Raw genomic sequence first — 15,884 nt, 5'->3', positions numbered from 1 at the left:
CTGATGTCTCCAACTGGCAGCACAATAAAACATCCAAAGCGTAGAAATTCAATCAGACAAACTGGTGGTGGTGGGATGTTTGCAAGGAAAACGGTGCATTGCAGCTGTTGATCCAATAATTCAGGACTGCATTGATCTTTTAGGTAATTTTAGGATTGCTTCGGTTATATTTAGCAATAACTATTGGCACCAAAACATGGTTGGGTTATATCCCAAATGTTTCTGCTGCTGTTCCGGTTTGTATTATCTAATGGAATGGCTTACTGTCTCAAAAAAAAGAATCTATTTTCTTGTGCTATATTAAATATCTATTCTTACTATAAGAAATGTAGTTAAATTATTTTCCTACAAGTTGTAAGCTATTTTCATTAGTTATTACGGTGAGTTTATTGAAAGCAATTTATAAATGTCAAATTAATTTGTAAGCTCTCACCAAAGACATACAAGATAAGTTCAACAAGATGTATAAGTTGTTCCAAATACACCATTAATTGACATAAATTTCTTGTGATAGCAAATCAAAAGAAGCGAAACCAAAAAAAGATTCACATTTGAAAATAATAAAAGTATTTCTAGAATCATTGCCACAGATCGCAACAAAAATAAAGGCCAATAATTATATATTTCCAGAGTATCTCCATAGATCACAGGCAGATTTTTTATTTCACTATTGGTTGTATGAAAAGTATTACTCAAGTTCTACATCACACTTTTGTTGTGATACTAAAACATGAAATATGGTTTACTAAGAAATGGTATCAGCTTCAAATTGAAACTTCTATATTCATGTAGGGGGCTTGAAAGGAACAGGAATTTGATTTAACACCTCAAATAAGGAGGGAAAAAAATCATTTTCCATACATAACTTCTAGCTTACATACTCTGGACTTGATTCTCCTAGAGATGACGGCGATGCATCAAGTCTTGTTAATACTTCTGGAATCCCAGATGTGTTCCTTAATATCTGCATCAGAACCAGCATAATCATTCAGATATTGCCGTGATTTGATTTAATTATAGGTAAAAAAAATGGAATAATACATTAGATCTAAGGTTACTCTTGACTTGACTCACAATTTCAAATTAAAATGAAAATAAAAAAAAGTAAAGAACATTTGAATCCTACGATATTCAAAACTAGCATGGATAAACGATTTGAGACAATATATACACATCAGCACATATAACAGGCAACAGCTATAATCCAGAACTTTCATCCAGCTATAAAATTAAGAGGATATCTAGGAGAATTATCTATCACTAATTCGATTTTAGTAAATGGTGCGATATATACTGTAAAACCGCAAAAATAATGTAACTTTCATATCATCTGAGAATGATATAATAACACATGATCATCATTGAGGCCTTCCTTTCAAGACGTAATACACCCTGAGCTGCTTTACACTTTCAGCATGAATCATACAAAATGTCAAAGAGGAAAGGTAACCCTACCATGTTTTGAAGGTGTTCAAAAGAGATGCAAGAAACTACACAAAGAGGCATCAAGCAATTTAGTATGACAATGTTCGGCTTTATACACGACATGATAAGACTAGTAGGAAATCAAGGTCATAACTCATAAAACCAGCATGACCAAAGGTTTAACATACATCACATCTTTTCAGTTGTCAATGGCGGGTGGTGGAATATGGCAGAAGGCAAAAATACACCATATAACACCATTATGGCCTATGGTGCTGCCATGGTGAGCATCCCTTCAGAAATTTCCTATGGTGGTTATCAAAAAATCGGCCATGTCATTCTGCCATGGTAGCAACATAGCCACCATTTAACAACACCGCATCCTTTAGCAAATTATCAAAATTTATGTCATCATACTCCAATTTGATAATAATGCAAGAAACACTAATATCCAAAAGACCAATTGCAAAAATTCCCAGTTATGCAAGTCCTATAATTCCAAAAAATGGCCACAACATCTCGGATCAGATGCAATGCAAGTAGTATCCATATCTGCACTTCTTAGTGCATGAATTAAAGTTCGAGATCACACATTAGCTTTATATGCACTGTCATCTATAAGGGAACACAAGCATTAAATTTTTACTAAAATTATTTACTGAATTTGAAACTTACAAGTATCTCCTCATCAAGATAAGAAATCATGAAGAGTCTCTGAAAGCTTCCACCTTCAAATATGAAAACGACATCAAAAGTGTATATTGAATACAAAGTTTTCCATGAACATAATAATCACTTATCAATTACATAATATCTTTAATATCCCGTCTTTCTGCACAATTATTTTGCACAAGAAAAACCAGTACATAATATCATGGCAAATATCTTTACCAATATAAGACATTTCAATTCAGGCTAGCCTACAAGTGACTTTCGGTTTTGGTAAAAAGCCACATGTATCTTTATTTATTAATAAAACACTTAAAAAAAATCTCAATTATAATTGGAAAATGGCGGTCAATAGCTGCTGGAAAAATAGATTATAAAGGTAGCATAACGCATTGTTTAACATGATTAATAATAGAGCCACACATGAAGACAGGTCTCTTAGTGATAGGCATTTCCCAGCCTATTGCTTCTGCAGGTTTCAGGTTTTCAGCATACAATATTGGCGGTGCATAGTGAAACTAAAATTCAACAGTGAATTATATCTTTCAGAACAATCAAGTCAGAGAAAAATGTTCAGAGGTGAATATTGAAATCAGGGTAGCTTACTTAGAGGAACTTTTAGCCCATTGGCAAGAGCATCGCGTAAAGGTACTGGAAGCTGTTGTAAAACATTAACTGCCTGCCCAAGTGCACCTTTAAGCTGATTTGGTACTCTCTCTTCTATAACTGTTGGTGACACAAGAATCCCTTCCACATACTCTTCTTTCATTCTAAGTGGACCCTCCACAGATAACTTGGTTGAGAGAATAACTCTGCTTTCTATCTACAACACTCAACTAAAACAACTTTAAATGAAATATGAAAAGGTGCAAACTCTTTCTAGGCATTATAGTTGCTTTTTTAAAAGTACCTACTAGAAATAAATTCAACTTATAGTTTAAAAAGTTATATTGACGGATTCTTAAACAAACTTTACCCAACTACCACTGAAAACAAGGTGGCACCTCTTTCAAATATGTCTAAACAAAAAGGACGAAATAATTTTACTTTTCTGGAGAATCTGGATTGAAAGTGGAGTGTGACAAACAGAACAGTGAAGTTCTGCTCTATACTTAGTATAAAAAAAAAAAAACAGTTCACTTTTCGATCTTAACCTCCATCATAATATAAAATCAAGGCACTTTTCATCTTTTTATTCTTAAAATATCCAGGAAAAAGTCCTAAATGCTTTTCAGAGTTTATATTATTAAAAGTTGAGGTTTAACAGTAACTTTTTATGAAAAAATGTTGACGTAAAATACATTAGCGTGTATTTATGTGTAATCAATACCGTTTGTCCCATTCTTAATTTTTCCTACTCTTTGCTGTTTCCCACTTCCCATAGCTTCTTCTAAAACAGAAATTTTATCCTTATAAAATTTTAGGAACAGACATATAGTTGTGCCTGAACTGCATCAAATCCACCCATATGACTACCATTATTTTCAAATTGGTTGCTCTTAGGTTCGCATTAGTTATCGATTTCTTGGCAACACATGTCATAAAAGAAATGATAGAAAACATAAAAAAGAAGTTTATCCCCAAAACCTTCTCCAAGTCTATCTAATGCCACAACAATGACATTTACATTTTCTTTTTCTTTTCATGATTGCATCAAGACCAAGTTAATAGAAGTAAAAAGTGTAATTAGAAATAAAATGTGTAATTAACATCATTGAGTTCAGGTACATTGACTCGCTCTTACTTGAGATCAACATATGCCTCTGAAAAGCAATATACGAGATACATGATATGTCGAAATAATTTAATCGTTTTCACGTACTTCTTTAAGATGACCAAAATATTAAACGAATATTAAGATTGCTTCTGAGCATAATCAGTGCCAAAGATATACGCTAAGCTAACTTTTGTTTGAAGTACAGTATAAAGTATATATTTACATGCTACTCAAGAGGTGAATATGCATGGTTGCTGTTACATGCATGGTTGCTGTTACTTTGCTGCATAATTAGACAACCAATATAAGTTAAAGATCAACCTGAGTTCTCCACCCCAAAAGAATTCGAGTTACTAAAACTCATGCAACAAAAAACTACTCAAGACCATGTAATTCACATAGAATTAGTCACTAATCCCTATGAATATTGGAAGAGGAAAAATGCTTAAAATAAATACAGTATTAATGGGGTAGAGGGGTTCAATTTTCAAGCTGAAAGCAAATTATAAAAGAAGTTTGCAATGCTTTCTGAATGCTGGTGTAAGATTTATATGAGTAAAAATTTAGACACTACAAAGAAGTACCGAGTTTAAAAACGTAGTGTTTGCAGTAATCTTTGCATTTCCGTCCTTGATAAAGACATCCATTTTTGACAACTTAGCTAAACTTGAAGGAAAATTCCTGCAAACATATAAAGGACATTGAAGAATTGCAACTAAAAGGTGAGATCAAGCCAAATTTAAGGGCAGATATAGTGGCAAATCCAAAGCTCCAAGAGGAAACTCAAAGATTGACAAGGTAAAATAAAATCTTCAGATATAGAACTCACTCAAAAATAAGCCTAGTCGCAAACAACCCAGGAGATCCAGGACCAAACCACTCAAAGTTCCATCGCCCTTCCAGAAAGGGTGACCTGTAGCAAAAAAGCACATGAACATCTCATTCAAAACGTATAGACATGAATATTTAAAAAAAATGTATAGATATGGAGGTTTTTAGTCCCTTACGTCGTGGGTCGCGGTGTTGGATTAAGCCGCTCGAGACCAGTTATCCTTTCATTCACATCAATTCTTTGATATTCAGTTGTCTTCCCAGAGACTAAGGCCTCAAAACCCCCTGCATCTTTAAACTGAAAGTGTCTCCAGAGTAAATATGTTTAAGTCCAAGTTTGACCATTTGCAAAAACTGTTAGATTGTATGATATACAATATAATCAACTTCACTTCGGTAAAAAAAATATGTAATCAACTTCATTTTAATCTTGTTGGGGAAATCGGGGAGCACTCACAGCAACAACAGACTAAAGATACGGACTACCAAGAGACCTAAACACCACATATCCACCCAAAATCTTAAGACATCGAGTATATGTATCAGCTCTCTTATGTGTCTTTCATTTAGCTCATTCTTAGTCAATATGGAATTGACCATTGACACTTGAATTCCAACAATCTATGTAGTTAGTTCCTTTTAGCTGTCATATCACAATACTCCATAATTTGTAACTGTTTTTTTTTTTACTTAATAATTCTTTTTATAACCCTTGTAGAAATACTCCACTCTTTTTCAATCTTCAATCATATAATTATATTAGTTTTCAACACTCAAATCCATGACAGAAAAAGAAAACAACAATAACAAATTTCTCCTTATTGAATTTACAGAAATTTATTTCTATCACAGTTTCCTTCTCTATTTTTTAGCTTCCCTAACAGAATCATAATTCGTTGGGTACGAATATCATGAATTAAGGAGGAAAATGAGAAGTAAAGCAAACTTGAAGCACAACATTCTACATCTGCACGATTTTCCTTTTAATTTTACCACAAATAACAATCACAAAATAAACAAAAAAAAAATCATTTGTTTCGGAATTCAAAAGGGGTAAAGTCAATAACAGGAACGAAAAATGAACCTAGGTCCAAATCCTACCTACTACTTAGTACTTACTTAGTACCTAATAAATGTAAGTAAATTATAATCATTCCAAATTTTCCCCCTTCCTCGTAAATTAATTTACTAAAACATACCATAAAAACTAAATAAATAACAAAAATTAAACAATGAGGAACACCAATTAGTTAATGAATTAACAAGATTATTAAGGGAAATGAGGGAGTGACTAACAGCGAGGAGAAGCGACTCTTTAGCGGAAAGGCGTTCCATTTCTTTGGCATAAGCGGCGGGTGCACCAGTCTGAATCTGAACCATAGCTCTGCAACAGACACGTTTCTGCCACGTGGAGCGTGAGGATGATGAGGATACTTTCCATGAAGAAGAAGAAGAAGAAGAAGAAGAAGAAGATGAAGAAGGGATGCAAGAAGTGGTGATTGTTGAAATACAGAGATGTGAAGCGGAAACAGAAGCAGCCATTGATAAATTGTTTCGATGAAGAAAAAGGGAATGAATGAGTTCTCAAAATGAAATGAAATCAAAGTGTTGCTAACCACGGGTGCGTGTGTGGTGTTTTTGTTTGTTTGTTTTAACTATTCAGTCTTTACAGTTTTCAGTTTCACTGGATTTGTCCTAATCCCAACCTACAAGCTACGGTGAGCTTCATGCCATGTTCTAAATATCTTTTTTCTTTAAATATTTAGTTGAGAATAGGTTACTCTAATTTTACCTATTACTCTAATTAATAGTTCATAATTTTCTTTATCTTTATAAATAAGATGGGAACTTCATTTATCTTTATAAATACCTTGAATTTTTACATGTACTAATGCAAAAAATATGGATCTCACATAATCTCTCTTGTAATATTTTCACTCTTATTTAATCAGACTCTTAATATTTTATAAATATAATTTTAATATTTTTCTAGATTTTTATATTTCAGTAAAATAAAATAAAACTTTAATAATATTCATGTTTACAAGGATGCACATACATATTCTAATATGTTATTTAAATTTTTCTTTATCGTTGGTTCAACTCTTCTAATGGTCTTCTTTCATATTAACAAGGTTAAACAAATCTTATTAAATTTTCTGATTGGAACCATAAAAATCCATTAATTGCCCATGGGGTTAATTTTGACTATGAGATAAATATGTAAATAACAAAAGTTATAATCTAAAATTTATAAATTAAAATTCCATGTTTAATCTTTTGGGTTTGATTGTGGTTCTAAGTTGTCTTGATATTTGTTTTACTTAAGATCCGTATTTTGGAAAATTATTCATTTTATTTTTATCTTTAAAATGAATTATTCAGAATGATCTTGTTTGATAAGGTTGATACTGTCAAAAACCAAAATAATATTGGTTTGCTTAGATTGATGTTGTCCAACACCAAAATGATCTTGGTTAGTCCACATTGCTCTTATGAACTAGAATGTTCAGAATGATCTTTTATATACAATAATGATCTTGTGTTGTTGTACGGTTGTATATGATTACCTATCTTCGAATACTACACTAAAAAATACAAGTTAAATAGCAACACTATAAGAATCATGATTAGAAATTAATTAACTTGTTTGTTTATCTTCAAAATATTAATTTAGGATTTTGCCTCAATAGATATGAAAACTATACTAAAGTTCTAATGGTTTGGAAAACATTTTGTAAAGTAAACGACAAAGTCGTACCAGGGGTAGAAAATTTCATAACTCATGAAATGATCAAGGGATTACAAAACTCACACATTTGCATTATGTTGTTGTGGTGAAGTCCACTACCATGTGTATGGGCGTACGAGGTCAATTGCTAGCCTAGATCACAACAAAGTTAATTATATGAAGTGCACTTGGCAAGATAACAGTAGGGTTAGGTTATTTGGGTCGTTTAGATGCAAATCAACTTATAACACCTAGACTCTACATGATTTCAAGCAGCGTTTCTCTTGGTAATTAGGAGGACATTGGCGGTAAAAAGGTTGGGTGATAATTTGATCCTGGTAGATGAGAGGATTTATTTGACAATGCCATTGACATGCATTCATGAATAATTAAACTATGATATGAGAGAATGACATGTGGAGACAAGTTCCTTGTTTTCTATGTATGTTTTGTTTGTGTTTCTAACATAAGCTTAGTTTTTCATTCTCATTTTTATGGTTGTATATAAATCTTAGCCTTATTGTTTGTTGTTGTATTCTATGTACTTTGTTTTATAGAGTCATGGGAATAAAATTATGGTTCGGTATCAATGCATTTAGTGTACGAGTGGGACTCCCATCAGGAGCAACTTAGTGATCCAATATGATGTGAATGATGATTGCTAGATGGACGCAGTTGGAGGGACAACACTTATTGTAGAACGATAAACACAAGAAAGGGGGTTGGAATTATGTTTCAAATTAAAAACCGTTTTTAACAAGATTAAAATAAAGTGATGAAAATAGAAAAGATAAGTAAAAAACACATAACAACATGACCAATTTATCCTAGTTCACCACCAACATAGTAGTTATGTCTAGTCTTTCAATCTAATAGATTCAGTCCACTAATTCACCAACTTAATGACACTTCCACTACTAGTCAATTCGTATGTGTTCAATTCTTATCAATCTTTTATTTTAGTAGAGTCAAGATATTGAGGAATGCAATCATTACTAGGCTATGTTACAAAAATAAAAGGTTTAAGGGTTTCTAAATAACTCTCACAAAAGGGTGCTTACAAAGTTGTAATCTCAAAAATCATTTACCAACCCTTAGATAAAACAAAAGATTAAAAGCAAGAGTGCAAAGACGGTTGTATTGTGCTCATTGTAATATATTGTTGTGTATTCTTCAACGAGGATTTCAAGTCCTTTTATAGAGAACTTAATATTTTTTGGTCATTGTCCTGATTGCAAGAAATCAACATGTATTATGAAGTTTCATATCAAACCTTCAGAGATTGATTCACCATTAAAGTTTGTCCAAAAATATCATTGTAATTAATTTTGTGTATCTTTATATAGCGATCGCAAGAGGAAAGGATATAATGATTAGAATATGCTACATAGATCTTCAGACAACATATTCAGGGTGTTGAGCAGATGATGCACAAATTTATCTTCTTTAAAGTATTGACTTTTTATCATAGCGTTGACTTTCCATGGCATTGATTATTCAGAGTGTTGATTTTTTATAAGATTCAGACGATCAGATGCTTAACACGATTATCAGATATAAACGATCACTTGTTTGTTGTACTTATCAGAGACATAATAAACATATGCTTCTTGTAGTCATTAGAGTCAAACTAATTAAAGGCTTGCATGTATTAACAAAATCACTAGAGGCACATATCAAACTGGGTTTGTCATACTCAGAAAATGAATTTTAGAGCGGAGTCTTTAACTTGGTTCAAACATTAGAGGATGCAGCGTAAAGTCATATAAAATAAACCTGATTTGGGAATTGAACACTTAACAAAGCATTAATGTTTTAAATTGTACCCACAAAATAATTATGTTATCATTAAAACAAGTATGGGTCATAGTTATCCAAACCAACTTGATTCTAAAAATCTCCCCATTTTTTATGATGACAAATGTCTATTTTTGTAGGCAATTTTTTTATTTTTAAAGGAGTAAAAAAGAATAATATAGAATATCACAATAAGGCTCTCCCTTAATATAGTATTTTAAATGTAAGAAGATGAGAGATATTTCTAACAAGATAGATTAAAAGCGTTATTAATTGAAATTGTCATTAAAATTGTTCAAGATATTATCCCCCTTTTGTTATCAAACAAAAAATGTAGAGTAGCCACGAAACTAATAAGCAAAAGAAAATACAACACATTAACAAAATTACATGCAAACAAATAAATAAATAAAAATTTATGGAACTACAAGTTTGGGTTGGTTAGCCTAGCTAAGATTAAACTTAAGGTAGTTTAAATGTTCTCCCTATTATTGTATGTTCGTCTCATGAACGCCTTAGTCTTAGCTTTCAGTCAATCAAAATCTCCTTTCTTGACAAATTGGGATGGATCAAACACAAGGTCAGAAGATGTGACAAATATGCTTCCAGAGGCAGATTCTGCAGAACCTAAAGTAGCTACAGTAGCAATATCCAAGAAAGGCATCCCAAACCTATGGAATAGTTACAGGAAACTACAATGGGGCTAAAGGAGCATCATTGGGGGTTTCTTAAACTCAGTCTAAGAGTAATTAAAAGAGTAATATTTTTAACTCTAAACATTTTAATTTCAATCTAACTTTTTGCTCAAGCTCTTTAACTTATTTAAAATTTGAACATTTTCACAATTTTAATAACTCTAAATTTTCTTGTAAAATTTCAACTTCAATTCAAACTCATTTATTTGAAAATAACTCATTACATAACTCACACACATCAAAAATCAATTTTTTTTTCTAACCATTACTAACAACAACAACCACAAAAGATTGGTTAAGAACTCAAAATTTCATTCATCCCCCCACACATATAAAAATTTTTGAATTTAGGAAAAAGGGGAACAAAGTAAGTGTCTCACCTTAAATAAATTAACTCACAAGCACCACCTTATAGAGGGGAACAACTTTCATTCCTAATACTTCTTGAATGGAAGCTTAGATCTAGTAGAAAATTGAAATTATATGTTTTTTTTTAACCACCAACAATATCTCTTTTTCTTTTCTTTTTTCTTTTTGCTAAGAAGGAAAAGAAAGAAGAATGGCACAGGGAAGGAAAGAATAGAATGAGAAAAAAAGGAAAGGGGACGTGTCTTTTAAAAGGGCTGACTTCCTTTTCATTTTTTTTTACATCCAAAACTATATATATATATATATATATATATATATATAAATTATAATTAAATATTTATATATATTACTAAACTCATAGTTATAATATTTAATTATTCTTACACACATCATATCACTCACTTTTCAATCTAATTTAATAAAAATATTTACTTTCGTTGCAACTGAACACATACAAATAGAAACTTTATTCCTTCTACTATAAAATTTCTCCCATTATTAGTCATTTAAGTATACAACTCAAACGTTACACTAAACACATCAGAATATTCAACTTAATCATGTTATCATAAATAAAAATTAAAACATTTAATCAATTCCCTCAAGACTCATGTAGTGTTAATAAAAATCAAATCATTGAAATTAAATAGCACAATCAAATACATCATAACAAACATATTACTCATGATATCATAATAAAAGTCATCCTTTTATAATTAAATACACCAAAACATCACAAAAATTGCAACTTTACATTAAACATTTTAACAACAAACGTATTTATTATGTTATAGTAAAAAAAATAGAACTTTATGATTAAGTTAATCAAGACAAACATATTACTAAAAAAAATCAAAACATTATAGTTAAATTCTTTAAGACAAGCATAAAATCATCCTTTTTCTTTGACAACATCAATGCATCATATAAGTATCTTACAGACTACTAATTTAGTATCTAGCCTAACTTTGCATGGGAAAAACTTTTATGTTGAGTGTTTTCCTTCCAAGTAACACAATATAGCCCTAAAAAAATCTCATAAAGATGAAGGAACAAAAGCTTAGAACTTCCATAAGAATGAGAGGGAATATATGGATGGTTGTTTGAGTGACTTAGAAAATATTTGAGATAAACAAAATATAATATTAGGAATGGTGTCTGAGATGTGTGGGATTATGACTTCTTTTTTTTATTTGTTGCAAGTTTAATTGTATTTTATGAGGAAAATGTGTATGAGATTAATATGGGATGCGTTGAGATGATTAGAGGAAGGGAATAATTTTCTTCATTGAGGTTAATTGCAAACATGAATAAATAATTCAATTGGAATAATATGATTTAATGATCAGCCGTTAATTAGAAATTAATTGACATTCATGTACTTATTATTGCTTAGTACACATTTGAGTGGATGCAAGGGAGGGAGAGACGATTCATCATACATCTAATAGCTTGATCATATGATTATCACTAACAGGGAAGGAGTGTAGAGCATGAATGGTGGCATGGTGACTTATCAATTTTAGTTGATTAGTGGTCTCTTTGAAAGCAAGGAAGAAAACACATAATTCTTTAAACTACATGGTATTAAAAAAAAAAAATTAGTTATTAAAATTAGTAGTGTGAGTGATTCAATTTTGACTTAGTCAAAATTCACTTGGTCATTGTTCATTCTAAAATAAATATTCATGCGAGTTTTAATTAGTTAATAATAAAAAAACCCAATAATTAATTAATTATTATAAAAATACTTCATCAAATAATTAAACATCCAAGGACCAATTATCTTATTATTGTTATACTAACTTAATTAAATAGAATAAATAAATAAAACTAAGGATTTTCACTAACTCTACTATCTCCTCAGTCGAATACTTATATGGTCAAAAATAAAACTAACAAACAATATAACTTTTATAAATTATAATTTAATTAAATAATTCAACTATCATTTTAATCAACTAAAATAAATCAAGCAAGACAAAAATATCACTACAGGTCACACATAACAAAATAAAACTAACATATCTAACACATCAATTTCATGATTATCGAAACTAATCAAATAAAAAAAAAAAATACAAATAGTCTATTTAGGAAATAAGCATGCCATAAATCGTCCTCATGTAATTGTCACACCAAAATAATTAATTAAAAATAAAGGTTATAATTATTCAAGTAAAATAAAGGGTAAAAAATTTAATTTAGTTTCTTTGCACATATAATAAATTATTAGTTAAATAATAAATCACGACAGTCACTAAAAGTAAACACATATAATATATATGAAAATATTTGGGTGTTACAAATTGTGTTTGGTTTGGAGTGGTGGTCTTGAAATGGAGAGTGTGTGTTTTATATCTGAGGGAAGCAAAATGTTTTGCTAAGGTTGCCTCAAACATTTAATCTGAGGTGTTAGAGTTAGATTTAGAGAGGGTATCAGGTACGGGGTTAGAAGAAGGTCCAACTACGTTTATATATTGGATATATGGTATGTGAGGTTTTGGTCCAGGTTCAAGTTCAAGTTGTTCATGGCTACTCGCATTACCAGAAATAGTAAAATAAGTAGTTTGTTCAGGGTTTGGTGTTACCTTTTGTTTGATTCTCAAAGTGAGGGTGACTTCTTCATCATTAGTGCATGTTTTTTCTTCTTCTTCACCCTCTTCTATACTCAATGTCTTGACAACTCTTTTCCTTTTCTTCTCAAAGACTTGAGCTACTTTGGACAGAGGAAAGCAGATTGGGGCCATCTCTTGATTAGAATGACACATCCTTAAGTATTCTAAGACTACTTCTTTATTATTTTCCTCAAATATATGAGCATACGAGTCTTCAACCATGAAAGGAATGGTATGAGATCCATTGTTTTGACAAGATATCTTTTTGGCATCACCACTAGGTCGAATTTAATTCTTAGGATAAACTAGCCTCATCTTGATGATGTTGGAAATATCGAACAACGGTGTAGACGAAAAAACTAGGTGTTCTCCTTGAATAGTTCCCTCTACTTCCTCTAGAGCTTGAAAGAAGAGAGTTCTCATTTTTTTTCAACAGTGATGAGTCTAGGGAAGAAGATTGTTCTTATCTTTCTTGAACACCTACTAGGCATCCTGATTATGGTCAAGTCTTCTCAACCTTCTGGTTTAGTACAATCGACCTATTGTGGAATGCAAACACTACTGGGCTAGGTTACAAAAACGAATTGGTTCACCTCTTCTTCCATAGCTAGTATCCATCCATCATATTACAATGCTTCGCCTATGGATGTAGGTTAAATTTCACAGAGCAACCCAAACAAAGATGTCTTCTTAAAAGCATATATCATTTTCAAGGGATCATTTATGTTTCCTATGATCAAGGACTCCGGATGAGAGGACTTGTATTTCCATCCAATTTTGGAACCTTAATGCTCTTGATCTAAGTTGTTAGGTGGATCTTATGATTCAATTTGCATTGAGTTTGACGCTTCTTCAATTTTATGTAGTTCCTCTGTAATTTGTAAATCTGCAAATTCTACATCTAGCTTTGACTTTTTATGGTCAAGCTTTTTTTTTCATCAAACTTGACATGGATTGGTTCATCAATAATCAGTGTTTCTATGTTGTATACTCTATAGGCTTTAGACCTTTCAGAGTATCCCAAAAAGATGCACTTTTGAGATTGTGAGTGAAACTTGCCAAGATTCTCTTTGGTGTGTAAGATATAGCAAATACATCCAAAGTGATGAAAATATGAAATGTTGGGCTTTATTCATTTTCACAATTCATAAAGAGTCTTATTGAGAATAGGTCTAATATAGATTATATTCGGAATGTAACATGCAGTGTTCACTACTTCTGCCTAGAAGTGTTTGGCAACGTTCATCTCGTGAATCATGGTGTGTGCCATTTCCTGAAGAGATCAATTTTTCCTTTCTACAACACTGTTTTGTTAGGGTGTTCTAAGAGAAGAAAAATTATGCAAGATGCCATTCTCTTCATAGAAATTTTCAAAAAGTTTATTTTCAAATTCACCTCCATGATCACTGACAGAGGCAATCTTAATAGGGCCAATATATCAATATGTAAAAGTTCAAGAGCCTTAGATGTGGAAACAACATTTTTAGAAGAAAAAGAAGATTTTGTTTGTTTCCCTATCTGACATTTCTCACCAAAAACATATGAGTTATACTTAAGATTAGCAAGCCCTCTGACTTGTTCAAGTCTTTTTAATTTTGAGATTAACCTCACGTTGGCGTGTCCTAATCTTTTGTGCCATATCAATTGTTCATCGCTTACAGACATAAGACACTTCACTTCATGTTTGTTTAAATCAAATAAATTTATTTTGTAAATGGTGTTTTACTTTTGGCCAAGAAATAGTATGGATCCATCTGTTTGACTTATTTCCTTACATGAATTTTCATTGAAGACTTCATCATAACCACAATCTCTTAATTTGCTTATGCTTAGTACATTATGCATTAGTCCTTTTACAAATAAAACATTCTTAGTAGAGGGAAGATAACCATTACCTATTGTGTCTTGTCCAATGATCTCACCCTTCTAATCACCTCCAAATCCTATGAATCCTCCATTCTTGAGAGTCAGGTCTTAGAACATAGACTTTTCTTCTGTCATGTATCATGAGCATCCACTATCCAGGTACCATGATTGGTGTTTCAACTTTGTGGCTAAAGATATCTAGAAGATAAATTATTTCATATTTAGGTACCCAAATTTGGTTGGGTCTTGGTTTGTTAGTTCTAGAAGGTATCTTGTCTTTCCATGTTTTCAACATAGGTCAAGTTATGTTGTTGTGACATTTCTTATGACAATATGCATAAGCAATATTAGACTGATTGAATCTATGATTTTCAATCATTTCTTCAAAGCTTATGTTGCGTTTATTTTTATGGTGACACCATAAATCATAGAAGCTTTTTTACTTCTGCATATGCTTTTAGCTAGAAACTCTTGAAAGACTATTTCATACTTTAGATAATTGCATACTTTATCCTCTGAGGTTTCTGAAACCTTTTCTTTTAGAGTTAGATTTTTCCTTTTTAGGTATTCGAAATATTTTTCAAGCGAACTGCATTTGTTTGTTAAGATGTTATGAGTTTTTCTAAGAAACTTAAGTTTTGAAGAAGCCTTATGATTTTTTTTGGGAAACTCATTTAGCATATCTATGAATTCATTACAAGATAAGTCAGAGAATACCTCAATTTCTTTGTTAGCGGCTTTAGAGTCATATCAATATCTGTCATTAGAGCCATGTTTGCATGCTCTTCATCTTCATTAGATGATTCATCAAAGTCATCCCAAGTTTCCATAATACCTTTCTTCTTGGTCTTGAAGTATTTCCTATGGAATTTTCCTTTCTCAAGTTTAAGACATTCTTATTTGAAATGTCCTGGTTCCTTGCATTCATAGAAAATGAGATTTCTTTTGTCTAGCTTTTCACTCCATTCTCTACTATTTTGGGATCGTCTAAAATCTCTTTTGGAAAATGATTTTTTTATGTTGTTCCACATATGTTGGATTTTTCTTGAGATAAAGGAAAACTTTTCATCATCTAAATCTTCACTATGATATTCCCATTTGTTTTCCTTCAAATCTTTAGTTGCTTCCATAGCCTTCTAACTTGTCTTTTTTCCTTGGGATTGGAA

General features: G+C 31.4%; 1 protein-coding gene across 1 annotated transcript; it reads right to left on the bottom strand.

Annotated features, from left to right (window-relative positions):
* Positions 1-593: 593 nt before the first annotated feature.
* On the bottom strand, positions 594-6,348 carry LOC101488751 (probable plastid-lipid-associated protein 13, chloroplastic). Its single transcript, XM_004497838.4, has 7 exons — positions 5,939-6,348; positions 4,819-4,940; positions 4,641-4,724; positions 4,396-4,492; positions 2,701-2,917; positions 2,101-2,153; positions 594-964 (listed from the first exon to the last, which is right to left on the bottom strand). Exons 1-7 carry the CDS (start codon positions 6,182-6,184, stop codon positions 869-871), a joined length of 915 nt encoding a protein of 304 aa, XP_004497895.1. The 5' UTR covers positions 6,185-6,348; the 3' UTR covers positions 594-868.
* Positions 6,349-15,884: the final 9,536 nt, after the last annotated feature.

This window comes from Cicer arietinum, chromosome 4 (genome assembly GCF_000331145.2).
Source record: "Cicer arietinum cultivar CDC Frontier isolate Library 1 chromosome 4, Cicar.CDCFrontier_v2.0, whole genome shotgun sequence".
NCBI lineage: Eukaryota > Viridiplantae > Streptophyta > Magnoliopsida > Fabales > Fabaceae > Cicer > Cicer arietinum.
Note: the sequence above shows the minus strand (reverse complement) of the source record. Positions and strands in the feature narration are given on the sequence as shown.